A 26,793-nucleotide genomic window follows, 5' to 3' on the forward strand; every position below is an offset into this window, starting at 1 on the left:
AAGGAGCCGTCGGGCGCTGCGAGGCCTACAGCTGGAGGCGGGCCCGGCGCGGGGCAGAGGCCTCAGAGGGAAGAGGCGGCGGGGCGGGCAGCGGAGCCACCCCCGGGGCGGGCCCGGAGCGGTCGGCGCGGCGTTGGTTGCCAGTAAGGAGCGGTGGGGAGCGGGGACCGAGCGGGAGGGCGGGGGGAGCCGGCGGTACTGCGGGGCCTAGGCCGCTCCATAGCCCGCAGGGCAGCGCAGGGCTCCGTAGGGCGCGGGGCGGGCAGGCCCCGCTCACCATCGTCCCCCGGCGGGGCTGAAGGCCGCGGGGCGGCTCTTGCCGGCCCTGGTGGCAGCGCCAGCCCCGCCTGCACGAGGGGTGGTGGGTGATGGGTGGAGGGTGATGCCGGTTTAGGACGAAGCTCGAGGTTTCTGTTGTGAGCAGTGTTACAGCGGGAATTCAGACACTTGTGGTTTCATGCCCGTCAGAGCCGGCACACCGTCTGTTTATACTTCTTAATTTTTGGCTTTTGTGTGTGTGTGGAACATGAATGGCAGTGCTGCAAGCGAACACCCTGTCATACCACTGTGATTCCCAGGGTCATGTGGAACAACGTTGCCTTGTGCTCCATTTGCAAGCCCTCCCCTCACCCGGTGTCACTGCTGCTGCCCAGACTCCCACCCTTGACTGATGCCTTCAAAAGGACGTGTACGGGCTTCTGCAGCGATAAGGAGCTGGCACAGGTAGCACAGGATGGGACACACAGTGCACTGCCCAGCTGCTCAGTACGGAGCAAAGCCAGGCGCAGCCGGTGTGCGCAGACATACCCAGTGCTGGATGGACGCGTCCTGTCTGTGTACCGACACGTGTTTGAGGAGAATCTCAGGAACAGTGAGGCTGTTATTAAAAGGTAATAATAGTTTTTGTGATGTTTTTAGTGTGTTGATACCTGTGAGGTGATGGGGGAGTTACATGTGGGTGCTTTGAGGAGCTTTTAACTTCAATTGCTAATTAAAAACTTAAGCTACAAACAACCTGCTGGTAATTTCTCTCCTGCCCACTTTGAAGCCCTGGCTGTTCTCCTTTCTGCTGCTCCCTGGGCGGCTTCCTTTGGCTGCAGTGCCCCAACCTGGGTTCAAGTTGTATCTCAGTGTTATCCCCTGACATTGTTCTGCACCTATTGCCAAGAATTATTTTTCTGGGCCTTCACGGGACAGGTTTCACAGCTGATTTGGAGTGAAAGCAGAGAAATGATGACTCAGTCATTTAAAGAATCACCATTTGCTAATAAAACAGGAAATATGTTTTCTTATGGATCTGGTGGCAGAATTCAAAGGCCTTTGTTCAGAGGGTTGTTGCACGAGCTGGAAGCACAGCTATGGAGAACACACTGTGCCCTCCTGTGGTGGCGTTTGCACTGTGAAACACTGTGTTGGAGGCATATGGGGAACTCCTGGGATGGTGTGGACTTAGTGATGTCTACATCATACACTCCAAATAGAATATTTATGGTATTGCACTTTGGGGGTGGGCTGTTGCTGGGCTTGGACAGGAGACTTCTGAAAAATGAAACTGAAATACTTGCTCGAAATAACATATCTCTGCTTATTGTTATGCTTTGCAAGAAAACACATGCCTTTGAATAGTGTGGTGTGTTGGTTCTTCACTGTCATTATCAAGTTGTGTGAGTTCATCTTTGTTCCTGTGTCCTGGGGTGAAGTCTGTGCAATGCATTGAAGTACTAGGCAAAAACTGTGGAAGGTTAACGTGTAAGGGAAGGTTCCATTAACTGAAACTTTCTTCTCAAATCAGATACTCGGAGTTGCTGCAGATGGTCAGTAAAGGAGGGGGAGAGAATGCCATCCTGCGGCACACCCAGAGGAACAAGAAGCTGTTTGTTCGGGAGCGCCTGAAGCTGCTTCTTGATGATGAGGCTTTCCTGGAGCTGTCTCCCCTTGCAGGCCTCAATCTGCCATATGGTGACGTCCCTGCTGCTGGATGCCTCACGGGTAATTGCTAGAAAATGTAATGGGAAATTCATGAAGTTCATTTGCTTAACTGCTCGTGTCTTTAAGTATGTTTTGTATTAGATCTCAAGCTGTGCATGGGTTGAGGGAATTGTTTGGATCAGGCCGTGCTGGAGATGCAGCCTGGAAAGGAGGAGGGTTTTGAACCAAAATGGTCAGAGAGGTGATGTCTGAATGCGCTGTCAGTGGCTGTAAGCAGTGTGTGATAGTTGTAGTCTGTGTGCATGGGCTGAAAAATTGTCTAAAAGATTTAGAATGATATTTCACACACTGATGTCTGTGCGATGGAAGGTGACCAAGGTACTGCCTGGCACAGCCCCTGTCCATTTATTTTGTAATGTTTTTCAAATCATAGCATATCTCAAATTCATTTAAAAAATGGCTAGAAGAATGGATTGTGAAATCCTGTCTGTCTTCAGCCACAGGCTGATGTTGTTCAGTTTCTATCAGTCATCTTTAATTCCCTTCCCTCTTAACTCAGACCAGCAGCTGGAAGTCAAAGTGGTTATTGTTTCTCTCATATTGTCACCAGGTGTAAGCTGTATTTCAAGTTCTGTCTTGTGTAATTTAGATGTATTTGTTTGTTTGTTGTGTGTATGTGTGTCATTATCTTTCCGTTTCTTTTTTCTAGAGAAGAGCCATAAACATCTTCTATGTATGTGAATTGCAACTTAGTTTGCAGCTTAGTGAAACAATGTTAACAAAAGAATGCCCTACTTACAATTTGGCATTTTTGTTTCATTTATGGTATCTCGGAGAGTCTGTTTCTGTGTTTCCTCTTGTAGGAATTGGAAAGATCTGCGGGATTTGGTGCGTCTTCGTAGCAAATGATGCAACTGTAAAAGGAGGAACTATTTATCCAATTGGAGTGAAGAAACAGCTGAGAGCTCAGGAAATCGCCATGCAGAACAGGCTGGTGTCCGTGTACCTTGTTGACAGTGGGGGAGCATTCCTACCGCTACAGGTAATGCCAGAACCACTCTCCAAGGGAATATGGCCAAATATGGTATTTTTGTGGAGCTGCACAACGTGTAAGGACAACAAATGCAGCAGAGGATGCTGTATGTGAAACTTTCTGGTGTGACTGTTAGTGGTGACCTCAGAATTGTTACAGTGCTTTTGTGAATGAACGAAGAGGAAGTGTTAGCTTTTGTAGCTGATGCTGAAACTCACTGTGTCTCTTCTCTTGAACATCAGTCAGAGCTGTTCCCTGACAAGTTGCACGGTGGAAGAATTTTTTACAATGAAGCAATAATATCTGCTATGAAGATCCCTCAGGTATGGTGTCATTTTGAATGCAAGTATGTCTAGTAAAATTCTCTTTTATAACAGCTTCTAGGAGCAGCTCTAAAACATACAATGCATTTTTGAAAGCTCATCTTTTCTATTTGTGGGGCAGAGTGATGCAAATAGTATCTCACATCACAGAAGACTTCCGCATAAAGAATCTGCTGAGTGCTTACTGACTGATTTGTATGGAAAGCACCAAATCATCAGGTGGTTTCAGAGCAAACATTGAGCTCTGTGTTGCCAAGAACAGCCTCGTTCATGTTGGTATTCGTGTCTTTAGTTCATGGCTCTGCAGTCTGTGGTTTAGTCTCTTGAATGTTTCTGAAGTAAAAGTAATGACTTTGCCCTTCCATTCTGCTCTTTAGCATGTTGGTCTGGGTTTGGTTCTGTATCCCTCAGGTGGCAGTGGTGTGTGGCTCTTGCGTTGCTGGAGGTGCCTATGTCCCAACCATGGCAGAAGAAGCTGTGATTGTAGATAAAATTGGAACGCTGTTCCTTGCTGGTCCACCTCTGGTGAGAGCTGCTACTGGAGAACATGTGTCTCCAGAGGACCTTGGAGGAGCTGCTCTGCACTCTAGGTATGCAAAATAGTTCCTAAAAATTGTAGAGAGCTGAGCACACTTAGCCGTAAGGAAGGTACCATTCTATCCTAAACTAATGTGACTGAAGCTGTCTCCAGTGACTGCATGGGCTGTGGTTCTCAGGGACTTGAAAACATGCAGTGAAAGAAATGTTAGAAATGATAGGTGAATTATTACAGTTAGTGATGTTCAGTTGTATGTGTGGGAGAATAATTCGATTTTTGGGTTGGTTTGCACAGAAATCCCACTGACTTTAATGTTTTGAGCTCATTCATACTGGAGCAAAAACGTGATATTGTCAGAGATGTCAAATATTCATGGTAGAGATGAGGGTTTTTCCTTTAGTTTGGGTTTTCTGTCAGAATACACATTTCATTCCTACTAATGAATGTTGCTTTCTCTGTTAGAGTCAGTGGCTGCAGTGACCATTTTGCATCTACAGAAAAGGAAGCCTACGAGTGTGTTCGAAATATTATCTCAACGCTGAATTATGAGCCGGTGCCAGAAGAGCTCGTGGAGCATGACCTTCCTCTCTATAGCTCTGATGAGCTCTTGGGGCTGGCACCACGAGATTATAGCTGTACTCTTCCTGTAAAATTGGTAAGCTGTCAGATCCTGTATTCCTTCATTCTGTTGCTCTGCTCTAGCTGTTATCTGCAGACTGATAGGCAATAAGGTGCACTTCCCTCATAGAGAAATCATGAAGTACCTGAGAAATTTCATACAGTTGCCTGATCAGTTGCCAACCAGTCCTGAGTCTGCAGCAAGACAGGATGGCACTGATTCTGTAGAGTGGCTGAAAATATTTAAGCAGAAATCCTGCTAGAGATAGGATAATTATGGATCACACCAGCTGATCCCCATCTGCTTCTGCACGCTGTTGGAGATGCTTTTACACCAGTGTGTCATGTACTGTGTTGGCTGCCTTAGAACATGCATCTCTTTAGAAAGGGGCTTGTGTCCTGCTTCCTCCCATCGCCCTGTTGTTTTCTTTAAGGGGTCTCGGCTCTATGTTGTAAATCAAATGCCTATTGAAAAAGTCAAAAACAAAGGAATTCAAGCTAGATTTGTTTGAGGTGCGGCCAGACGTCTCTGCAGAGACTGGAGAACTGCACAGCAGTGTAGTTGTGTGGTTCTAGGCGAGGGTGCTGCTGGGTGCTCTGAGGCACACAGACTGTAAGTGTACGTGCTGCTCTTTTATTAAGGCTTCTATGCACAGGAGCAGCTGTCTTCTGTAACTCTGAAATAAGTGTGGGGTTAAACTGTGTCTCAGGAGATATGGTTGGTAATCAAACAAAAGCACGGATTTGATGCTTTGTGCGTGTTGAGTATTTATTGGAGCATAAGACATAAAAGGACTGCTGTGATCATTTAGTTTGACTGCTCATGTAATAGAGGTCTCCCATATCTTTCACCAGGACTCATCTGTTTTCACCCAGCTTTCTATAGGCAAGACTGTGTATTTCTTTGCAGGTTCTGAGCCGTCTGCTGGATGGAAGCAGGTTCCAGGAGTTCAAGGCTGACTATGGAACGACATTAGTAACGGGATTTGGCCACGTGGAAGGGTAAGGCTGTAAGATTCACCATCATTGTGTGTGTGTGTGTATGTCTAAATAGCTTTATACCACTATCAGGATCTGCAGTATTCCCATAACAATATTTATGGAGTTCAATTCAGGGCAGGCTCAGTCTTAGTAGCACACTCATAAAACATACAGCATTCCAGCCAAATCTTTAATTAAAAATAAATACAGAAATAAAAGTAGTAAAATGTACTTTAGAGAGCTTTTTGGGAAAAAATATGAACTTTTTGGCTTGACTGTTGTGTTGTATGTTAGAGGAAACAGAGAGCACCCAGGATCCTGACACCTTGTTTGTTATCTTGCAGTGTGAACTGTGGCACCTGTGCCCTTACCTGCCTTCTTCTAAGTATTAATACTTCTGTGCTTTATACACAGGGAATGCTGTAAAATGTCTCATTTTTTAGGGGGAAGGTTCCATGAATGGAACGATGCATGTAATTGCATCCTTCTAGTCTGGATTTCTGCAGAAGGGCAGATCCATGCCATCCATTTATGTTTCCATCCCTCAGCAGGATGCTGCATGCTGCCTTCATTTCTGGGGAGAACATTGATGTGTCTGTTTTGCAGGCACTTGGTGGGAGTGGTGGCTAACAATGGGGAGCTCTCTCATGCTGCTGCTCTCAAGGGCAGCCATTTTGTGCAGCTGTGCAGTCACCGTGCCATTCCCATCCTCTTTTTCCAAAACACTGCTCCACACGCAGCAGAGCCAACGAGCATCTCACAGGTACGGCGTGTTAATCTGCCCTGCTCAGCTCAGGCAATACCCAGCTCTCATTTTGACTAACTTACGTTTGGAAAGCTATTAATTAGTAGGAAAGCTAATTTTCAGTCTGCTTTTGATGGTTAAGTCAAGAAGCTTCATAATGAAGTTTCTTAGATCTTCCCTTTGCATTCGCACTTGGTTTTGATTTTAGGCAGCCTTGTATGCAGGTGATCCAGCTGGTAATGCGGGCTGTAACATTCAGAATTCATGGTGCTTTTCCCTTTGAGATGCCGCCTGTTGGTTCTTCTGCTGCTGTGATCCACAGGAAATAAATATTGCCCTTTTCTAAAGTGAAGGCATTAAAGTACAGCATGTTGTGTCCTGGGCTTTGGAAGGCCTCTTTGCAGAGCCTGAGTTAAGAGACTTTTGCAGCTCCATTCCCCCAGCTGTCACCAGCACTTAAGGCAAAACCCGCTGCAGTTCTGTTGTATCTGAGCTCTGCTGATGCCCGGGAGACCCAGAGTTGCTCTGTACCACAGGTTTCTGCACACTGGTTATAATGTTCTGCTGATGTACACTGTAAAATAAGTGGCATCGTGTGCTGTGGTGGTTAGTTCATTGATTCTACCTTGCCGCTTTGGAAGAAATGATCATATAGAACTGTAAAGAAAGAATTGTTTTAGGAGTAGGTTGCATGTTTGGTGGTAGTGGAAGGAATCTAACATAGCACAGAACTAAAATGGTTCTTTTCATTTCAGGCAGAGGCTCAGGCCAGCAGGTTGAAAGCCCAGGCCTCCATGATGGCTGCTGTCGCCTGTGCAGCTGTTCCCAAAATAACCATAGTGATCGGTGGCTGTTTTGGGAGTGAAAGTTACGCCATGGTAAGGGGGCACAGGAATCAGGGGGGTGGTAATGGACTTAAGGCTTTGCCCAGCATTCACAGTGCTTTCATTTCTTTAGCATTGTTGGCTGCTGTGCAGACGTCTGACTTGGTTTGTGATCCTAACTAACTTTAGATAAGAACTGAATCACAGAGTGTGATTACGGCAGATCTGATCCGCAATGAACATGGACTGGGTTCTGAGAATCACATTGTCTGGAAATGTCACTGCAGAGGGTTCAGTGCTGCTGTTTGCTCAGCACGCGTTTGTCTTCAATGGTCAAGGACGACACCATAGTTTCATAGTTTCATAGTTTCGTGCGGGTTGGAAGGGACCTTAGAGATCATCGAGTCCAGCCCCCGGGATTCGAGCCTCTGTGTAGCAGAGCGGCACTTCTACCACTTGCGCCACAGGGGGGATTCGAACCCCGGGCCCCAGTGTTGCAAGGCGGCGTCTTTAACCACTGCGCCACCGGGGCACACAACCAGTTTCAGTTGTGTTGCTACATGTGCTACTTATGCCGCTAGGAGGTGTGCTGGGCTCTTTGCTCGCTTTGGATTAGGCGCAGTGAAATAATGAATACCTGTAGTGAATGCAGTGGGACTGTGCTGGTTACTTCTGCAGGGGATCTGGAAAAGAGGAGGCTGTGAGGTGACCTGATGGCAGCCTGTCAGTATCTATAGGGAGCAACAGGAAAGAAGGGGACAGACTCTTTGGTGGGGTCTGTGGTGACAGGACGAGGGGAAATGGCTTCAAGCTCAAAGAGGGGAGATTTAGGTTTGATATAAGGAAAACATTTTTTACAGTGAGGGTGATGAGGCACTGGAGCAGGTTGCCTTGTGTTGATGCTCCATCCCTGGAGACTTTCAAAGTGAGGCTGGATCAGGTCCTGGGCAGCCTGACCTGGCTGTGCTGTCCCTGCACACTGCAGGGCTGTTGGACTTGGTGGCCTTCAGATGTCCCTCCCAGCACTAAGGATTCTAGGATTCTGTGATCTGTACTGATAGAGAAGCCGTAGTTGCAATGGGAAAGAATCTGCATCACTATTGGTTTACAAACGTAGCTGTTACATTTTGTCTCAAACTTGATAGTGGCATTGTAGGCCTCCCTTTTTTTTGGTGTTTAAATTCAGTGAATTTCTACTGTATTTTTTTGTTTTGCTTTACTTTTGCAGTGTGGGAGATCATTCAGTCCAAACTTTCTGTTCTTATGGCCTAATGCAAGAGTTGCTCTTGTGGATTCAAGACATTTGTCCATGGTCCCACAAGCTGAGGGCAGTGATTGTACAGATGAATCCGAGCTGAAACATTTGAAACAAAAGTAAGGACATCAAGCAGGAAAACCCTGCAGTTATGCTGACATTTATAAATAATTATGCTTGTATTTCAAGCCAATGCAGCCCAAATGACTGAAACAAACTTGAATTTGATGACAGCTATTTTAGAATTGTGTATAACTCCAAGTCTGCTCCTAGGGTCTTCTCATGGAAGTGCAAAATATTTGCTTAGAAAATCCTGAAACCACAAGACATGATGTCAAGTCAGTGCTGTAAATTAACCAGCAGTGATTGTCTGAATGCAGAGGATCATCTTTGAACTGCAGAGGGATCAGTTCTGCTATGTATTTGCTGGATCCCAGTGGATTTTAACACTAGAACAGCACATTCACTTTTAATTGAAACGTGCCTTTTCTATCTTGAACTTTGTTTTACCAGCCTGGTGATTTTACGGTTAAACTTTGCTGTTTCTAAGCATGTTTTGTGCTCGTTCTTCTCCAGGCTAGAGGAAGAGAGCAGTGCGTTTTACTCTTCTGCCAGACTCTGGGATGATGGTGTAATTCTCCCCCAGAATACCAGGAAGGTAGGTGGCTTTGTTTTCCCCCAGTGTATGTTCTCTGATACGTTTTTATCCTCAGATCTCACGATGAATGTGTGAGCCTCTGGTTCATTCACTCGCGGTCAGCTATCATGCTGATTCCCAGAACCAGATCTCCGAGTTCTTACTCTGTTTTTATTGGTATTGAGCTTTAAATTCTCATCTGTTCTCTAACCTATCTGAAGATGTAGACTTATCTGGTCTATCTGAAACGTTTCTGTTGAGCTCTGCTTGCATTCTGACTGCAGGATTTCCTCACTGAACCTCTTACCTGACATTCCAGTTTGGTTCAGTCTCCCACCCCTTTCTTTTTATGGTCTTGCATATGAGCCATGTTTTTACTCTCAAGTTCTCTCTTAAGTGCTTGAATTGTTTTCATTCCTTTGTCACAGGATGTTTCTTGGTGGCATTCTTTCTAAAAGCCACCACTGCTGCTTTGCAGCGCTGTGTTGTTTGTTGGCAGTATGTAGAGTTTGCATTTCTGAAGGCTTTTTTGTTTGTTTTTTTTAGACTAAACAATCACAAATATATCCTGATATCAATTAATACTTCTAACGAGGGCACATAGTTATGGTGCTCCACGTATTAAATAACGTTAAATATCTTCTGGAGCGTATACAGGGACTTAGATAATGGGAGAGCCCTGAGAAGTGTTTTCTAGTGCTTGAGCTCAGACCCAACCGCTGGGTCTTGAGGAGCCATTATTGAGAAGTCACTGACTTCTGTTTCTGCTGCCTGCATTGTATGTTTTAAATGTGCAACGTTTATCAGAAATAAGAACAAATGCATTATTGAATGACTGCTTACCCAGTAACCCTCACTGCCCTTTTGTTGCAGAGGCTCATTGCTTATATTGTTTGTGGTTTTTTTTAATCAGGTAATTGCACAGTGCTTGCAGATTGTAGAGCAGCAGAAGTACCAGGCACTGCATCCTTACCAGCATCCTGTGATGAGAATGTAACTGCAGCCCTTCTCAAGTAATCACCCTTTGAAGTTAGCACCTTACGTTGGAAAGCTTTAATGTAAATGATTTTCTAATTCTTTGATACCATGAATAAAAATGTTGAACCATTGCAAACAAACAGTCCTGGATTTCAAGTCTGTTTACAATAAGCTTGTATTCTGAAACAGTCTGTTACTGCTACATAGTCGTTTTGTGGAGAGAAGGGATTCAGTTGTGATTCTGTAGCACTCTAACAAAGCAGATTCACCCTAAGCTGTTACAATTGCTTGATTATTTATTTTATTTTTTTTCATATTAAGAATATGCAGAATTCAAACAGCGCTTTGAGAAAAGAGATGGGAAAGAGAAGACACATGGCTGCAAACTAGACAAGAGTAATGAACGTAAGCTTTAGCAAAGCAGAGAATGCTGCCTGCAAAGTCAGATTGCCAGAGCACCGTGGAAGGGCTCCCCTCAGCTTGCTCTGAGATACCAGTGCAGTGACCAGGAGGTGAGTTCAATCCAAAACACCCACACAGGATAAAAGTTACCTCTTCTCAAAGCATGCAACAGCACATTGACTTCTACATAATATTACCACATGTACAGGGACTGAGGTTACACTGTGCTGTTTCATGCATCTTTCTCTCTGTTGCATCTGCAAAAATTAATCTTGTAAAAGAAATGGTATGGTTTATTGTGTTGTACATCTTGAAATTAGGCCATGGAGTATATTTGAGAAACATCTGGGTAAGTGTTTTGAGAAATAAGCAACAAAATGGAAATTCTCAGTCTTAAATAGGGCCAAGGCCATGGACACGGCACTGGGAAGCCCATAACAGGGGTTTGGAACTGGAAGGGCTGTAAGGCCCCTTCCAACCTAAGCCATTCCATAGTTCTGTGAACTAAGTACTCACAAATAAATGACCTAAATTCCTTCAGTGTCACTTTCTGAGTGCTTGCAAATGAAGACAGCATCTTTTTGAAGCTGGGAGAGGCCTAACACGGCGTGTTGCAGGCAGCAGTTACGCTCTTTTGAAGAGTCCATGGAAAGTCACAGGGATGTTCACCTCCACTTCAGCCCTGGCCACTTCGCTCATGTCCTTGGCGTTCAGGATCAGGAGGTAGGCAGGCTTTGGCCCTGAGCCGGGGCTGATCACAATGCTCAGCACCACCCCTGGGAGGTGACAAAAACAGGCAGTCAGCACCGCCAGGGGCTCTCCTGGCTTCACATGTTCCTTCTCAGGGATGAGGAATTCAGGGAATGAGTAGATGCCCTTTAAGCCTAGAGCTGCCACCTTCAAAAATAGGTACAGGGCTGGCAGTGTGTGAATAAATGCGTGCAGTTCTTGGCATGAGTGCAATTCTGTGTCCTCCACAGCCAAAACCTGAATTCGCCCCCCTCCTACACGGGGAGGAGGGGTTTACAAATAAAAACATACTTGGTTTGAGGCAGGTTTAATTTCACAAAGCTTGGCCATCTGGAATTCTTTAAGTAGTGTAGTTCCTGATGGAAAAAGGCTGGGAAATGGGAACAGATGATCTGAACCTACAGATTTTTTCGTGTGTTCTCAGAAACTCACCAGCAGTGTTAGAACAGGGCACATCTCACCCAGGAGCGGCCTCTGCAGGCCTTCTGGCTCCTGCATGTCCCTGGTGCACGCTGGAAGTAGGTCTTAGCACCAGCCAGTGGACACAGACTGCAAACAACTCCAATTAACAAGCCAAAAATCATTAATTACCGTCATCCTCCTCCAGAGCATCTGGATGGGAAACGAAGATTGGCTCTGATGGGTACGAATCTGGCTCCTGCCACACCCAGGTCTCCTTTGTTTTAACATTCAGCTTGCAAAGCTAAGTGGAGATAAAAAAACCACATCTCAAAAATGCCTTTACTTGCCTTTAAGCAGAAGCTCATCAATAAGATGTGCCTTCGCTGATAGTTACCCTGTCTGGAACAAAGTGGTTCAGTCCCAGCCCATATGTGTATGTGTAGGGTTTCCCACCGTATTTCTTGTAATTGATCTGTGGAAATTCAAAGGCTGCAAAAATAGGTGTATATGCATGAGAGTTAGGACATGGATGGCTGATGGTGCTCGTGCTGCCTCTGTGGCTCAGAGCTGTTGTCTTACCATGGCGTGGCCCTGAGAAAATAACTTCTGGCTCCAGCCAGACAGTCTCATCGCTGCGCAGCGTCGCGGTGGCTGTCGTGTAGGGCAGGGTTACCAGGTTCTTGCCTGTGTCGGCCTGGGACAAAGAACAACACCCAAGACAAATGGAGAAACACATTTCTGAGAGTGGGCTGCATGGTTTGCTTGAGCAGCAGTGCAAGATGGAGTACGGCTCAGATAGACTTGTCCAGTGAGGAGGACCACAACAGAGGGAGCTGTGAATCGCTCAGCTCTGCACCAGGCTGACCAGTGCTTTAAGGATTAAACCAGCAGTGCTGGGCTGTGCGCGGTACCTTGTCGATGCGGAGGGGCAGCACGTATCTGCGGGCTTCAGGCTGGGGGGCCTTCTCTGCCTGCTTCTTTACTTCATCCCAGTTTGCTCGGAGGTTGGCTAAGTAGAGGTAGTTGTAAACAAACTCAAATCTGCACAGAAATGGGGTCAGAGACAGCAAAGAAGTCATTGCCAGGAACGAGTTCCAAACCAGCTATTTTTTTTCCCTAGAATTCAATTAAGTGACATGAGCCCTGTTCTGCTCCACTGGGAGTCGCAGGGCCAGACCAGCTCGGGGCTGTGTTTCTGTCTTAGTGTGGGGCCTTGACATGGAAGCATTGGCACACACTGCCCAGGGAATGGGCAGGTTCCCATCCCTGGGGGTGTTCCAGAACTGGGGCGATGTGGTACTGAGGGACCACATCAGTGGGCGTGTGGGTCTCAGAGGAGTGGTTCTATGAAGGCAGTGTTGGCACCCACCCCTTCCACGTGCAGAGGTCAACAATGAGGAACCCGTTATCCTCGAAGGTGTTGATGTGATGGAAGAGGTTGAAGGCTGAGGTCCGGTACTTGATATTGAGGAGCCGCCCTTTCTTTTTCTCTGCCACGTGAAGCCAGACCTGAAAGGCAAGCAGCAGGCCAGTCTCAGTGCTGAGTGGGCATGCTGTGGTGGGCACAGGTCCTGTGTGACCCACTGCCTTACCCCCATGGTCTCGTTGGACTCAAAGCAGTCCATGTAGTTGGCTCCCCAGAGGCTCCAGGAAGAGAGGAACTTGAGGAGGTTGATCTTCACCGGGGTTTCGACAAATACGATGTAGTTTGGGGTCAGACCAAAACTGTGGGAACACACACAGCTCATGGAGGCTCCACGCACAGTGCAGGAGCACAGGACAGTGTGTGTGCAGTCAGCCAGCTGAGCTTGGCAGGAGTTACCTGTGCACGTAGGAGGGCTTAAATCTGTCACTGCAAGGGAACTGCACCACCACCTCTGACTTGTTAATTGGGTCCTCCTTGTCTGCAAAGGACAGCGCGTGGTTACGGGGAGCTTCAAACCATGTGCTGCCCTGTTAGCAGTGCCTGCCCAGCAAGGCCTCTGCCTCTAGCACAAAGGAAGATTGTGATCTAGAGCATAAGTGTCCAACTTGATAATTTCATGGTTTGGGTGCACCTTTTTTTACGCTTTAATGGAAAAAAAAGTTTTGTTATTTATACACATTAACTATATTATGGTTTGTATGTGGCCCAAGGCAGTTCTCTTGGCTCAGCCATGCAGGCCAAAAGGTTGGACACTCATAGTCTAGAACCACTTAAATACTTGTTTTAAAGATAACATTTCTACAGCTGAACAAAAGAAGGAAAGCCAAACAAAGAACTCTGGTGACAAAACACATCTGAGGAATGAGGAGTAGTTTATAAAACAAGATTTTCACGAGGTCATTTGGAGGCGCGTTGAACTGACCTGCCTGCAGTGGAGGGATCCGTATGATGTTGTAGGCCAGCGAGAAATTTTTCCCAAAACAGTTGCCAATGTTGTAAACTGTGCCATCGTTCTCCACGTGGGGGTGGGCTGTGGCCCCATTGACGGAGACGTACTTGCAGAGATCCACCTAGAGATGGGGAGCGGGGAGCTGTGGGCTGCGCGGGCAGCCCTGGGCCTTGTCTGTCTGTGATGAGGGTGAGCAGTGTGGGAAAGGAGGTGAGGCTGCCATGTGTTAGGAGCTGTGTGCCAAAACCTACCTGCTTAATTGTCTCTAGGGTGTCTGGGTTAATTTTGGTTATAAAGTTGGTCTCCGTACAGGCGTAATAATCCTCACCAACAGGGTAGACATTAACGAGGGCGTTATCGGTGACCTCTACCCCTTTAAAGTAGGAGAAAAACCTGTGTGGAGGAAGGCAGCGAGGTCAGCAGAGGCCCCATGGCATGAAGCTGCAGTGCCTGGCAGGGCTCCGATACCTGGAGAAAATGTTCTTGCATGGGTCTGGGTAGGCGTAGGTACCAAATTCAGTTATCACGATCCTCTTCTCTGTCATGGCTCGCACGTAAGCATCTGTCCTGACGAACCTGAGGGAGTGAGGCACGTTGCATGCAGTCACACCAAAGCAACAAGCAATGCAATTAAAATAAACACAAGTATTTTTTGTGGTGAGGCTCTTGAGAGCTCAGTCCAGCCCCCAGCAGCAACCAGGGCTGCATTGCAGCATGTGAAGTGCTGGACCCTGGGCATGGCGGGCAGCTGCAGCCCCCAGGAGCATGTTGTCACTGTGGCTGCAGGCAGCCCATGCTGTCCTGATCTTCTCAGAACATTTCTGGACTGTAGGAGAAGCTGTTATTTGCTGAGTGTGCTGTTCACAGAACTGTAGCATGGCTGGGTTTGAGGGACCTTCCATCCTGTCCAGTTCCAACCTGGTGCCATGGGCTGCTCAAGGCCCCATCCAGACTGGCTGTGGCACCTCTGAGGATGGGGCAACCCCACTTCTCTGGCAGCCTGCCCCAGTGCCTCGCTTCAGGAGAGCTCCCTGCTGGAGCTCCTGCAATGAACACAGACCCAGAGCGCAGCAGTCCTTGGCTGCTACCTGCGGTGGTAGGTGACGTGTCCCTCCTTGAAGTCGAACTTGTGCAGCAGTGCCTGGCCATCGAAGAGGTGGTAGAACGGCTCTGCCCCGACCTCAAAGAGGCCAGGCCCGCATCGCAGGAGGCTGCCTCTGAGCCAGGTGGGGATCCTGCCTGCAGGAGATGGAGGAGCACGGTCAAAACATTTCATATTCTATTTTTTTATCCTGTGTTTATTCAGTTATAAGAATTATTATCTAAACACAAGGTGATGGATGCTTTTGGAAACACAGAATCATTCATGTTGGAAAAGCCCTCCAGGATCCCTAAGCCCAACCACTGCCCTTATTCCTCAGTGCCTCATCCCACAGCTCTGAACGCCCCCAGGGATGTGAGCCCAGCCTGAGCGCTCTGTGGAGCAGAGATGTCCCCCAGCACCCAGCCTGCCCCTGCCCTGGCACAGCGGGAGGCCGGCACCTCTCGTCCCATCGCTGTTCCATGGCAGCAGATGCTGACCCCCCTCATCCCAACCTCCTGCCAGGAGCTGTGGGGAGCAGTGAGGTCTCCCCTGAGCCTCCTCTGCCCTAGAGAGAAACCCTTTATGAGCCTTTAGGACTATGGTTTCTTCTTACTCTACAGAGCCGTAGGACAAGGATCCTTGGAACACCAGTTCCAAGCAGTTCTCTGTCCTTCCTCTGCTCCCAGTACATCAACTCGGTGATGTCCCAAACACGTGAACTTCCTCGATCTCATTTAATTCCATGTCCCAGGACCTGCAACCCCCCAGACCTGGGTTCTGTGGCCCCAGTGCTCTGGAGAGCAGTGTGGGGCTCATAGAAAGGAGGCAGTGAGGGCACAGACCTGTGACATGGGCAGTGACGGGTGAGGACAGCTCCTCCACTGTCTCAAAGAGCTTCTTGTAACCTCCCGCGGGATGCTCCACCCTGCAAGGGACACCAGACCTGTGTTGGCAGCTTCCAGGTGGTGCTGGGAGGACAACGCTGGGCTTGCAAAAACCAATGAGGTGAGCAGGGAGAAACAGGAAGCCTTGGGGGTACGGAAGGGGAACCAGCAGCAGGACAGAAGGTGCCTCATTCCCAACAAGTGGTACATGATGGGCACAGAGGACAAACCAAGAACATCCGTCACATCAGGAAGCAGGACGCCTTTCAATAACAAACACCCACCTTTCCTCCCAAGCCTTGAATAATTTTTACATTGTTAAGCAAAGCGTTTTGCAGTACGCAGCTGACAATGATTTGCTAAGCTCCAATTCCTATCTATAGCAGAGCACGCGGTTTGCATGGCATGTGGTCCTTGTCTCTATCACAGGTACAGGCCTTGGTGCCCCCAGACCCCGCACCATCCCAACCTCACCACCCCAAGGAGCAGCCCCCCCCACCCCATGTAGAGGAGAGCCCCGGCAGCACTCACTGGCTGTACATTGTCTCCGTGCAGGATTTGAGGCTCCTGGAGCCACATGCGGGTTTTTATGGGGATGCAGAAGGGAGTGACAGGAGCTGCGTGCAGCCAATGGGCTCAGCGCTGGAACAGAGGCGGCTTTCAGGCTGAAATCCTCCCGATGCCTTGCGGGGCTTTGTCTTGCTGTTCACACAAAAAGCAGCTTTCAGGGCTTTTTCTGAGCCCTAAATTCCTCCCGAGCAGAAGAGATTACACAGGAAAACAAAACAAAACAGAGGAACTGGAGCTGCACTTCACTGCTCTGTGCTGCAGTCACTGCATCCCCATCCTGTGCTGTGAAACCAGGAGACACCAGTGATGGCAGGGACAGGTGTCACCGCCCAGCGCCACCAGCCACTGTCTGTCTGTCTCCTAGAACCACACAATCAATAGGGTTGGAAAAGCCCTCCAAGCTCCCCAGCCCACCCCCCCACGTCCCTCCATGCTGCATCCCCACGGCTCTGGGCACCCCTGGCTGGTGACCCCAGGCAGCTGAGCAGTGCTGAGCGCTCCTTGGAGAAACAGCATCTCCTAATATCCAACCCAAGTTATCAGTGAGATCTGAGCTGTGTTGGAAGTGACATTTCAGCTTAACATGTTCTGAAATGAATCTCCTCCAAGTGAGCCACAACACTCAAACCAAGTTAAGGGTTTAAAAAAAGCAGACTAAACATGTTTATATGAGGTTAATTCTTGCGTGAAAACAAGTTAAAAAGCCACAGTGTGTACACGAGCTCGTGGGCTTTTGCAAGAGCAGAGTGGAACGTGAGAAGCAGCCCTGGGCCCTTTGCTCACACCGACCTCCCCTCCCAGAGCAAAGGGAACAAAGCTGAACCGAAGCACTGCTCGGCTGGCAGCGCTCAGCCCTGAGCACCGTGTGCCAGTACAGCCGCACCGAAACTTCCTATGTGAGTGCAAAACAACCACAAATCCTTCCTGCCGTCACTGATCTTAGACCAAAGCCACACTCCGTGCAACAGATAACCCCGTTACACTGCACTGACAGCTTACAGCCAGTTGTGATTTCAGGCCTGATGAGCTGCTCCCCAAGCAGCTACAAATATGTGAAGCTAGCAGTGGTTCAAAGCTCACTTAGACCAAACGATGGCTACAAAAGGCTTACGTTAAAATTCTGCTTCCATCTGCTGGTCAGTTTCTGTTTATTCAAGTCTCTTAAAACCTCAGAAGGGAACATTAAATAATTAAACAACATTAAATAACATGGATCAAGGACTGAATAACAAGGGCAAGCTGCTGAAAGGCAAATCCTAAGAAATGTGAGCCTAGCAAGCTGCTTAATTAGAACACAACTAACTAACTAACACATTTATGAAACACAACAGTCCAAGGAGCAGAAGCAGGTTTAGGCAGGTGTGGGATGCTCAGCAGCTGTCCACAGGCATTAAAACCACTGACAGCCATCAGCTGCTATGCAAGTACCCACAGGGCACTGAAGTGGTGCTAAGATTGGCTGGAACTGAGCGTTCCCTCATTTGCCATCGACAAAGTGTTCATCCCTAAAGGACAAAACCACCTAATAATGATGTACCGTGTAGAAGTGACAAACCTCAGCTAAGAGCCTTATGAATAACAGCACCAAAGTGCATGTGTGTGTATCTACATATGTTAGGTTGGAACCTCATTTATGAGAACACTTGAAGCTGTATCTCACAGAGACACCAACACAGATCCACTCCTTAATTCTGGAAACAAATCAGGGAAACTCAGCCTATTGGGATCCTGCCCATTGTCCCACTATCCAGTGCTGTTTGAGAAGTCCATCATTCCACCCAGAATAAGCACTCCAGGAAAACATCAGGAATATACACAACACTTTTAATATAAATAAATATTTTTTTAAAAAAGAAGTGTTTCAGATGAGAGGAGAAGTATTTTAAGGACCAGATAATTCCTTTCTGGTGGATTTCTGCCCCCCTTAGAAATAAAAACAAGTTTTTATTTAGTTCCAAACTCAACTTCGCTTTCTCAAAATGTTTGTCTTCAAGCAAAACAAGGCAGGCACTTCTCACACCAAGCACACAGTGAGGAACACACACAGACTGGAAGCCATGGCACCAGTTCCTGAATAAACACTAACACCATTACAACGGGCACATCTTTAGTTCTCCATATGAAAACCATATATACATTTTTGGCAATTAGTAGCTTCATTTTAACACGTATCTTTCTGAGCACGACGTATCGATTGATTGTAAACAGTTGAAAAACTTTTAGGAAAGGAATAAATATTTAGAATAACTCTCAAAGATGAAAGTTCCTTTGGCACTTCTCAGCGTAGTGTTCACGTAAACATCGCTCCCTCCCACACACACAGTCACTGCAGGTCCCCATTCCCAGCAGCCCTTGGTTGGCCACTCGGACACACTCACTATGGAAACATGCAGCTGACTTTAGTATCTCAGGCTGCGAAATTTGGGTTTCCTCAGGCTGAGCATTGGTTGTTTGATGGTAGGTTTGTTCTCAAACAGAACTGCTTCGTTTTCTGTGGTTGGAAATCTGTTCTGGTATATCAAAGGATATTCCTTCTGGAACTAGAAAATACACAGGAAAACATCACATCAGGCTCCGCAGAAACAAGAAAGGCAACAGAAGGACATGCAAGGCAGCTGTGTGGGACACAAGCATGGATCACAGGATGGACAGAAATTCAGAGATACTTTAGTTGTATCCTTTGTTTTCTTTTAGGGGTTGATTAGGAGTCTTGGGTAGAATTCACAGCTTACTGAAAGTTGTTACATCACTTGTGATTTGGATGTTGATGTAAGTTGGACGTAACCCCTCAGAAGCGGCGCACATTTGGCTTTTCCTAGTTCAAGGCATCAAAGCTGTATAATCACTGCAAAGAGCTGGGACTTATCACGCTGCTCACTGTCCCAGCACAACCAGCATGACCACAATACAGCTATCTTAGAGCTTATTTGACACAAACCCCGCTAATACAAGGCCCTTACAGTGTAAGCTGCTTCTGGCTTTTAGTGGGAGCTCACAAAAATGTGAGCATATACTTCAGGTTTTACTATTGGACTATTTTAGTTTCTTTCCTTCCTTCCTGCTTCACCTGTTCTAAGTGCTGCCGTGCATCACTTCTCACTGTTTGCTTACTCCAAAGTTTAGCTTTAACCAACTGTAATTAACTACTTTTCTTTCCATGCAGGAGGTTTCCATGAACTTGAACACCAGGCCGGGCTTCTGAAGTTCAGTCCTGGAAAAACAAAGCTCCCAGAACACGTATGAAGTCAGCGCTGCAGAAGCTGGTGGAAGGGGGCATCGGAACAAACACGCTTGCTTTGAAAAGCTGCTTTTTCAATTTGGAGTCACAAGACTTGCTTAAGAGATTCCAGGACAAGTACAATAGTGTTCAATTGCTCAGAAACACTTGCCAAAGGTTTTCATAAAAAGGAAAAAACTCCAGTATTAAATCCTGCCAGAACTGCTGCACTTCAGCTTTAGTATTAGGCAATGTGTTAGTAGGCCATAGAAATGCCAGATAATCCTGAGCAATATACATGTTACAAAACAAAGCAAAGAATGCTTCAGAGTTGTAAACAGATTGAGTTTGGCCTTTTAAAGGAAGAAAAAAGCCACTATTTTTGTCTCCTCTTAATTTTATACCCATTGATGTCATTTTAATGACAATCTGTGTAGTTGGTACAACACCTTACTTAATAGAGAGCATCTTAACTAAGTTTCCTGCTGTTCTGAATCACTGTTGCTAGATGGTATCAAATGCTATTTTAGATATTGTTCTTAAAATACAATCATACCATACAAGCCAAAAACCCACTAATCAGCAATCTTAATGCCTGTCCTACAAGGCTGCTCATGCTCTGATAATGGTCTCATTTCTGAGCTCTTCTCCTTGCACAAAGTGTTTCCAGAATTACTTTAATAGCCAGTAAGTTCCTCACCTGTTTTAACTTTTTCTTCTTCTCTTTCACAGACAAGTTCTTATCTTTGATAATGTTCTCTAACAGCTCTGCCACAGCAGCGTGAGAGGTAGAAACCTTCTGTTCTTCAAACTCCTGAGGGGTTATTTGTTCACAGTACGAATAGGTGGGTAATATGGCACAGATTTCTTCCCCTGGATATTTGCACTGCAATAAAAATCCAAGAAAGAATCATCTAATGTCAGATGATGTCCTGCTTTGGTAAGAAGCCCCCATATTTAACATCCAAGCATATTAACTTACAGCCGCATTACAAGTTGCAAGGGGTTATTAAAGCAGCTGATGTCTATGATTGCACCAACAGCTTAATACAGGTTTGCATTAATATACTGTGGCTTTATTTGCAGCTCTCATCCAACCCATGTAGTAACACACACTCTGCAGTCAGCAAAGGTCTTTTACTGTGGTTTGTGAAAGGTACTTAAACTTCTGTTCTGCCACCCACCTGAGCCATCTTCATGTACTCTATGTGATCTTGCACTGCAACCTGCAGGTAAGTTGGGACTTTGAATATTTCCTGTTGGTGGTCCATTAGAAATGAAACTAATCGTGTCGAAAGTAGCTCATCAAGATCTACTTCTTCTGCACAGCACAACACACATCGAGAAAAGGTCTGTATCATCTACAAGTATTTAGCAGATCGTTAGGAAGTGCAGCAGTATTTTTGTAAGGTAGATCCCCAGCCCAGCAGCCACAATTTTGTCCTACCAAGGAACGCGTGCCCATGGCATCGTGCAGCCGTGGCATATCCACGTTCTCGCTGATCCGAGCGATCATGCGCATCAGGAGCTGAATCTTCCTGCGGTTTGCTGGGGGAAGCAGCAAACAGCAGATCTGTAGGGCCTCAACAGCAATCCTCTCCAGGTGAGGCTGAAGGAGATCTACAAGTTGATGGTAATACAGTTGTCATTAGGAATTGAACAACTTCCCACATTTTTATTCAGTAAAATAACTTTCCCCCTCCAATGAAGACAATCTGTGTTTGTTTCATCATCCATATTTCATTTCCATAGCAATCAATCAGCTGTAACGCTGGAGATCAATGTTTTGGGTTAATTTTTTTTTTGGGGGGGAGGACCCAATTCACTGTTATAAACTGCCTGTGCAGTTAAGGCCATAGTACAATGGAGAGAATACCCTAATGCTATTTCTGAGAGCATCCCCCAAAAGCACATTTCAAAGATCATAAAAAGGCATCTCCCAAAGGCAGGTCTGTGCAAGTTCTCCAGGTGGTGTCGAGGTCAGAAGCATCACTACTTACCTGAACAGGAAGGTTCTGACATCCAATTTGAGAAGCCAGAGGTAACACTACTATTTGTTAACAGAGCTATGAAAATACTTTTAAATGCTACAACTTCACAATTCTTTTAGGCCCTTTTGTTATAGAGATATTAAAAAATAACAAACAAACCATTGAAGAAAGTAAGGAAGCAGAGGTTAGTCAACAAAATAAGCCAATACAACATGCTTTGTAAAGCCATCTTACTTTGCGTGCCAGTCAACATATAAGAGTGAGTGAAAGAGCATTCTGAGAGCTCTATGGTACTTCTGCAGAGTCTCTTACTGATGCTGATAGCAGAAACCTCAATCCTGGTGCCCACTGAAGCAGCCACTGAGGTATTTGGCCTTCCTTGCCCACAAAGCTGAGACCTTGGCTTTACTGTGATTTCTGCAACAGGGACATTGATGTTAGTGCAACTTCTGGAGTTCCTGCTCCCAAGTAAACTCTGAGACCTGCGTATTTGCTCTGATTTAAGATTGTCTTTGAACAGCTCTCTGTCCTGCAGAACTGGGGCAGACGCTCTCTTTGAGCCATCAGTTTGTTTTTGGTATGTGCTTTCAAAACCAAACTCCAATACAGAATCAGCCTTAGACACAGATGGGAGCTGTTGTTCCTCACTTCTTGTGCTCAAGATGTTAGTTGTCCTGAGGGAATCTGATTCTCCTTTATTACGCACTCCCGAGGCAGTGCTTCCAATTCTTTCCAAAGAGTAACATCTTGTCTTAAAGTTTAGAGATAGATCTTGTTCATTACTGGAACCTGAAAGATTCTGACAACTTCCTCCTATGTCAGCACTGCCTTGTTTACTCATCAGGTTACACTGCTGCAGTTTCTCTGCACGTTGTGTCTGAGCAGCTAACTCTTCTGAAGGCTTCCAGGAAGCTTCATATTCCTCCTTTTTTCCCTTTGGCTCCTTGCGAAGTAGGCTTAGAAGAAGACATTCAGTTGACTTGAAAGAGTTCAAGTGAAGAGTTTTTGAAGGCTGTGGGTCACAGGTCTCATGTCGGACAGAATGTTTTCCACTGCATATATTTGGAACTGTGACGAAGCCACACATAACTATCAGAAAATGAAATATAAATTAAGATGCTAGTGGTATGAAAGCAAACAAGTTCAGAAAGAAATGCAGTTGCTAACTGAAAAGAGGACAATAAGTAAGACAATAAGTAGTTAGTAAAATAAGGACAAAAATGGGCTCAGTTCCCAAGCAATCAACTGCAACCAACATGCAAGAATAGAGAGTGCCAACAGGCTGCAAACATGAGGGACAAAGATGAGCATGTGTTTTTAAATTATGGTTACTGAACATTTAGAAGATTATCTCAGATGGTCATTTGCACAGAATGAGATACAATTGCAATTCAATTAATGATGTAAGAGAATGACAACATTGAAGACAAGCCTCAGATTCGAGCTGCCATACAGATTAACGGGTTCATGGTTCACTTTGAGTTACAGATCTGTTCTTCCCCCCAGTCAATATAATCTTACATCTCACCCTCTTATTTCTAAATTCATACATACCCAGAATATTAACAAAAAGCTCATAGTATTCGAAAGTAAGCAATGGTTCAGGGAGATTGACAAAATAATCAGCAACCGTTCTGAAGACATCCCGTTCAAAGCCACTGTAAGTCGGCTGGTTCATATCATTATTTCTAGGCCCTAAAGAGGTGGAGAAAGGAAATTTAGTATTTATCTGCATGGATTTTTGGATAGAATTCTGAGAGTTTGTTCCTGTAGGAATAACTGCTTCACAAGAGCAGAACCACACGAGCAATATACATGTAATCTGTTTAGTTCTGCACTGTATCATTTGTATCCACTGAGGAGTCCTGCTCCCTTTCAACAGGGTGTTCTGCCCCACTACAGTAAGTGAAAACTCATTTATGCCCTTTATATCTTCCTCATCAACACAGTGAGAAACACTGAATGTTTTCCTTTATCTCTGAACTAAATAATGCTGATCCTCCAGCAGAGTTTGAAGTGGAAATTTGCAATTGATCTTAACATGCCGAAGCATTTCGCTTTCAACTCTCATGGTAAGTTTCTGGAACTTAAAAGCTCTTCCATGACTTACAGTACGCGAGGCACTTCATGGCTGACAGCACCCAGTGAGGGAGGTCTTCTAAAATAAAAAAGGGCATTAGTTACACAGATTACTCAAGACTTCATACAAACAATAACAGGCAGGTTTTAAATACAGTAAATATAGAAGATCCAATGTAGAACTAATTCAAAATATTACTATGCATGTGTACTTACAAATTAATGTAATACACCTACAAAACCTTCTAGACAAACATACTGGAGTGTATTCTAATGTAGGAAGCCTCACTATGAAATCTATCACATCAATTACTACTTCTGTTGTAATTATGCAACCCAGAAACTTGAAGCAAAGCTTGGAAAATCTTACCTGCTTTGTTCTGCAAAATAACAACACCGTGTTTGCTCGTGTGTGTCATGTTGTACATGACGTACTCGGGAACTATCTGCGCTGGCTGCAAAACTTCTTCCAAGGATGGGAGGCCTAAGATGGTTTGCAAACTGTAGAGAGGAAGAAAACAAATGCTGTTTAAGAAGTCTGTTATTAAAATCACAAACCCCAAAATCAAGACCTTAGCATCCATTCCAACACAAGTTGCTTACTAAGCTGATTTGCAGTTCAATGAAACTCTCTTGAGGAAGAAGAGTTTGAGGGCACCAAAAAACAACAGATGGGGAGAAGAAAGAACAGCTGTTGGGCTAAAATATGGCTCAACACAAGCAATGAGTTTCTTAAGTACAAAAGAAAAGGTTACAAAATACATTGGGAAGCATATATAAATAACAGTAAAAATATTCACAGAATCACAGAATCACAGAATCACAGAATTACCCGGGTTGGAAGGGACCTCAAGGATCATGTAGTTCCAACCCCCCTGCCTAGCAGGGCCACCAAACATACACATTTACTAGATCAGGTTGCCCAGGGCCCCGTCCAACCTGGTCTTGAACACCTCCAAGGACGGGGCATCCACAACCTCACTGGGCAGCCTGTTCCAGGACCTAACCACCCTTCTAGTAAAGAACTTTCCCCTAACATCCAACCTAAATCTTCCCTCCTTCAACTTAAAACCATTTCCCCTAGTCCTGCTATTATCAGCCCTTTCGAAGAGTTTACTCCCCTCCTGGGAGTAAGTTCCCTTCAGGTATTGAAAGGCTGCAATGAGGTCACCTCGCAACCTTCTCTTCTCCAGGCTGAACAAACCCAACTCCCTCAGCCTGTCCTCATAGGGGAGGTGCTCCATATTCACCTTCATTCTCAGTAGGTTCCAAAGAGTCTGCAAGTCAAAACCTTCACTGGGCAGTTCTAAAGAGATTACATGCACACAGGAAGGGAAGGCACTTCTTGCACCTTCTTACTTACTGTATCAGAATGATATTTCTCCATGTTTCTTGCACGTATTCCTGGTTTGCTTCCTTCCCATGCAGTGCAGCCTCTTCGTTTTCTGCTGCTTTATCCAGCTTTGTTTTCTCCACATTTTCCTGAAAGTGAGTGGTTTAGGCACATTATATTGAAAGAAAAGAAGCCTCTAAGAGAAACAAACACCATCTTTGTGAAGCACATTACATCCCAAAGGACAGCTCAGCAAATAACCTTAACATGGCAGCACTGAAATGCAAGCATGTGCACTCAGAGAGCCAAACGTGGCGGAATTCTGCTTGAATATTTACTGATTGTTCAATACAACCTTTTTGTATGTGCAAAAAAACCAAAACAAAACCAGCAGGCAGAATCAAAACACTTCATTACAAGCCAGAACTGCACCTTTCTATCAAACCTATACCAATACTCTTCTGCTGTCCAGAAGAACCTACCGGCTTATTCCTGCAAGGGAATGAAACACAACTGTGTCCCTAAAGGACTGTGTGGGGTTTTTGCTTTGCTTTAAATGACAAAGGCAATAAGTGTCAGCTAAGATTAGGTAAGAACTGTGTTATACCAGAGGTGTCAGCACTTCCTGCTTTTTCGGAGTTCTCCGTGATAAATGTGGCAGCTTCAGGAGTCGATCTCTAGAGGTTTCTAAGTTCCCACTTTGGCGACATGAAGCCGGCAGAGGTTTAACTGGAGAGGTTGAAGGAAACCTGGAATTAATAGGAAAGACATTAAAGGCGTTTAGAACATAAAGAAAAGCACAACCTGAAGCCATCCCTTACCAGCAGGGTGTGATAAGATTCTGAGGAGACTCAGGGAATTAAAATTGCTCATTTTTTCCCCTAAGAACATTGATTATCGTTATATAAAGCATACATCAATGATGTTCATGTCAGTACCTGTAGAGCGCCCCGTTATCCTCCAAGCTTTCCGACCCCCACCGCCCTTTGATATCCTCAATGATGTGATTCTTGAGGAACTTCCTCAGCAGTTGCACCGTCTGCTGCCTGCTCACTTCGGGCCCGAAGCTGCTGCTGCTCCTCAGCACCTGGTGCAGCCAGTCCGCAGCTTCGGAGGCGGTGAAGCAGCTGCTGTGCTTCTTCAGGTGCTGCCGGTGCGAGCGCAGCGGCATCCCGGCTCGGAAATACCGGGTGATCTCATTCCACTGCGGGGACACAAAGACACGAAGGTTAAAGCTGAAAGTTGGTAACAGTGAACAGCAGTAAAACAAAGCGGTGGGAGCAAAGTCAGGCTGAAGTGTAACAAATAGGAACGGTGTCAATGCATCGCTTAATAGAGACGTGCAGGCAGCACTCGGCATCTGCAGAGCGGCTGTAAGGAGGAAGGGGGCGGGCCGTGAAGCAGGGGCTGCTGTGATAGGGCGGGGAGGGGGTTTAATGTAGAAAAGGGCAGATTTAGGTCGGACTGAAGGCTCTGTGTGCTCAGGGCGGGGAGGCGGCGGCTGCACAGGGCCCTTCCCACAGCTGCCGTGCCGCCAACAGCCCCGAGCGCGTCACCCTCGCTTAGAGAGGCCTCCATGAACGCAGACCGTCCCCCCGCCGGCCCCTGGCTCACAGCGGGGCCATGGCTCACAGCGGGCCTTGCTCTGCCCCCCGTCCCGTCCCGTCCCGCCCCGTCCCGTCCCGCCCCGTCCCGTCCCGTCCCGTCCCGTCCCGCTCTCACCAGCTCGGTTGCTCGGTACGGACCCGGCGCTGACGGACGCTCCATGGCTCCGCCGGGGGCGCCCAACCGCCGCGCGGTTTGAATTTGCTGCGCGGCCGCTGATTGGGCGAGAGGGCGGGCGCG

At 46.4% G+C, this 26,793-nt stretch overlaps 3 protein-coding genes across 7 annotated transcripts; 1 reads left to right on the top strand and 2 right to left on the bottom strand.

Moving 5' to 3' along the window:
• On the top strand, positions 1-21,250 carry LOC107317794 (methylcrotonoyl-CoA carboxylase beta chain, mitochondrial-like). Of its 3 annotated transcripts, XR_001557031.2 has the most exons (15): positions 1-143; positions 579-890; positions 1,793-1,989; positions 2,793-2,971; positions 3,205-3,285; positions 3,697-3,875; positions 4,286-4,478; positions 5,352-5,443; positions 6,029-6,185; positions 6,923-7,045; positions 8,220-8,365; positions 8,823-8,904; positions 9,797-9,941; positions 10,183-10,373; positions 19,492-21,250. XR_001557031.2 is itself a non-coding variant. In XM_015870879.2 (13 exons), exons 2-13 carry the CDS (start codon positions 583-585, stop codon positions 9,878-9,880), a joined length of 1,821 nt encoding a protein of 606 aa, XP_015726365.1. In that variant the 5' UTR covers positions 2-143; positions 579-582; the 3' UTR covers positions 9,881-10,001. The 3 variants fall into 3 exon arrangements, 1 of the variants encoding a protein (XP_015726365.1); XR_004308175.1 differs by having other exon boundaries at positions 10,183-21,250; XM_015870879.2 differs by lacking the exons at positions 10,183-10,373; positions 19,492-21,250 and having other exon boundaries at positions 2-143; positions 9,797-10,001.
• RPE65 (retinoid isomerohydrolase RPE65) lies at positions 10,140-16,374 on the bottom strand. Its single transcript, XM_015870880.2, has 14 exons — positions 16,290-16,374; positions 15,717-15,799; positions 14,879-15,029; positions 14,259-14,366; positions 14,042-14,183; positions 13,764-13,911; positions 13,238-13,319; positions 13,008-13,140; positions 12,785-12,924; positions 12,327-12,456; positions 11,995-12,109; positions 11,810-11,904; positions 11,605-11,716; positions 10,140-11,039 (listed from the first exon to the last, which is right to left on the bottom strand). The coding sequence occupies exons 1-14, from the start codon at positions 16,298-16,300 to the stop codon at positions 10,888-10,890; spliced, it is 1,602 nt and encodes a 533-aa protein (XP_015726366.1). The 5' UTR covers positions 16,301-16,374; the 3' UTR covers positions 10,140-10,887.
• DEPDC1 (DEP domain containing 1) lies at positions 18,136-26,789 on the bottom strand. 3 transcript variants are annotated; one of them, XM_032446222.1, is made up of 12 exons: positions 26,671-26,789; positions 25,887-26,152; positions 25,556-25,697; positions 24,979-25,097; positions 23,986-24,116; positions 23,647-23,691; positions 23,091-23,231; positions 21,771-22,625; positions 20,993-21,165; positions 20,730-20,906; positions 20,246-20,431; positions 18,136-18,868 (listed from the first exon to the last, which is right to left on the bottom strand). In XM_032446222.1, exons 1-12 carry the CDS (start codon positions 26,713-26,715, stop codon positions 18,728-18,730), a joined length of 2,421 nt encoding a protein of 806 aa, XP_032302113.1. In that variant the 5' UTR covers positions 26,716-26,789; the 3' UTR covers positions 18,136-18,727. The 3 variants fall into 3 exon arrangements, with proteins under 3 accessions (XP_032302113.1, XP_015726359.1, XP_015726361.1); XM_015870873.2 differs by having other exon boundaries at positions 23,647-23,694; XM_015870875.2 differs by lacking the exon at positions 21,771-22,625 and having other exon boundaries at positions 18,362-18,868; positions 23,647-23,694.
• Between the last annotated feature and the right edge of the window lie 4 nt (positions 26,790-26,793).

Source organism: Coturnix japonica, chromosome 8 (assembly GCF_001577835.2).
Source record: "Coturnix japonica isolate 7356 chromosome 8, Coturnix japonica 2.1, whole genome shotgun sequence".
In the NCBI taxonomy this organism is placed as follows: domain Eukaryota; kingdom Metazoa; phylum Chordata; class Aves; order Galliformes; family Phasianidae; genus Coturnix; species Coturnix japonica.

Bases quoted from the DNA above. Each gene is read 5' to 3' on its own strand.
- LOC107317794 (XM_015870879.2), top strand. From the start codon at position 583: ATGTGGAACAACGTTGCCTTGTGCTCCATTTGCAAGCCCTCCCCTCAC. The intron at 3,876-4,285 runs GTATGCAAAATA...TTTCTCTGTTAG, and splicing joins GGAGCTGCTCTGCACTCTAG to AGTCAGTGGCTGCAGTGACC. The intron at 7,046-8,219 runs GTAAGGGGGCAC...TTACTTTTGCAG, and splicing joins GGAGTGAAAGTTACGCCATG to TGTGGGAGATCATTCAGTCC.
- RPE65 (XM_015870880.2), bottom strand. The intron at 12,457-12,784 runs GTGGGTGCCAAC...ATTTCTGTGCAG, and splicing joins GACCTCTGCACGTGGAAGGG to ATTTGAGTTTGTTTACAACT. The intron at 11,040-11,604 runs GTAATTAATGAT...GTCACCTCCCAG, and splicing joins TGCTCTGGAGGAGGATGACG to GGGTGGTGCTGAGCATTGTG.
- DEPDC1 (XM_015870873.2), bottom strand. From the start codon at position 26,715: ATGGAGCGTCCGTCAGCGCCGGGTCCGTACCGAGCAACCGAGCTG. The intron at 25,098-25,555 runs GTATAACACAGT...ACTCACTTTCAG, and splicing joins AGGAAGTGCTGACACCTCTG to GAAAATGTGGAGAAAACAAA. The intron at 24,117-24,978 runs GTAAGTAAGAAG...TCCTCTCTACAG, and splicing joins AGAAATATCATTCTGATACA to TTTGCAAACCATCTTAGGCC.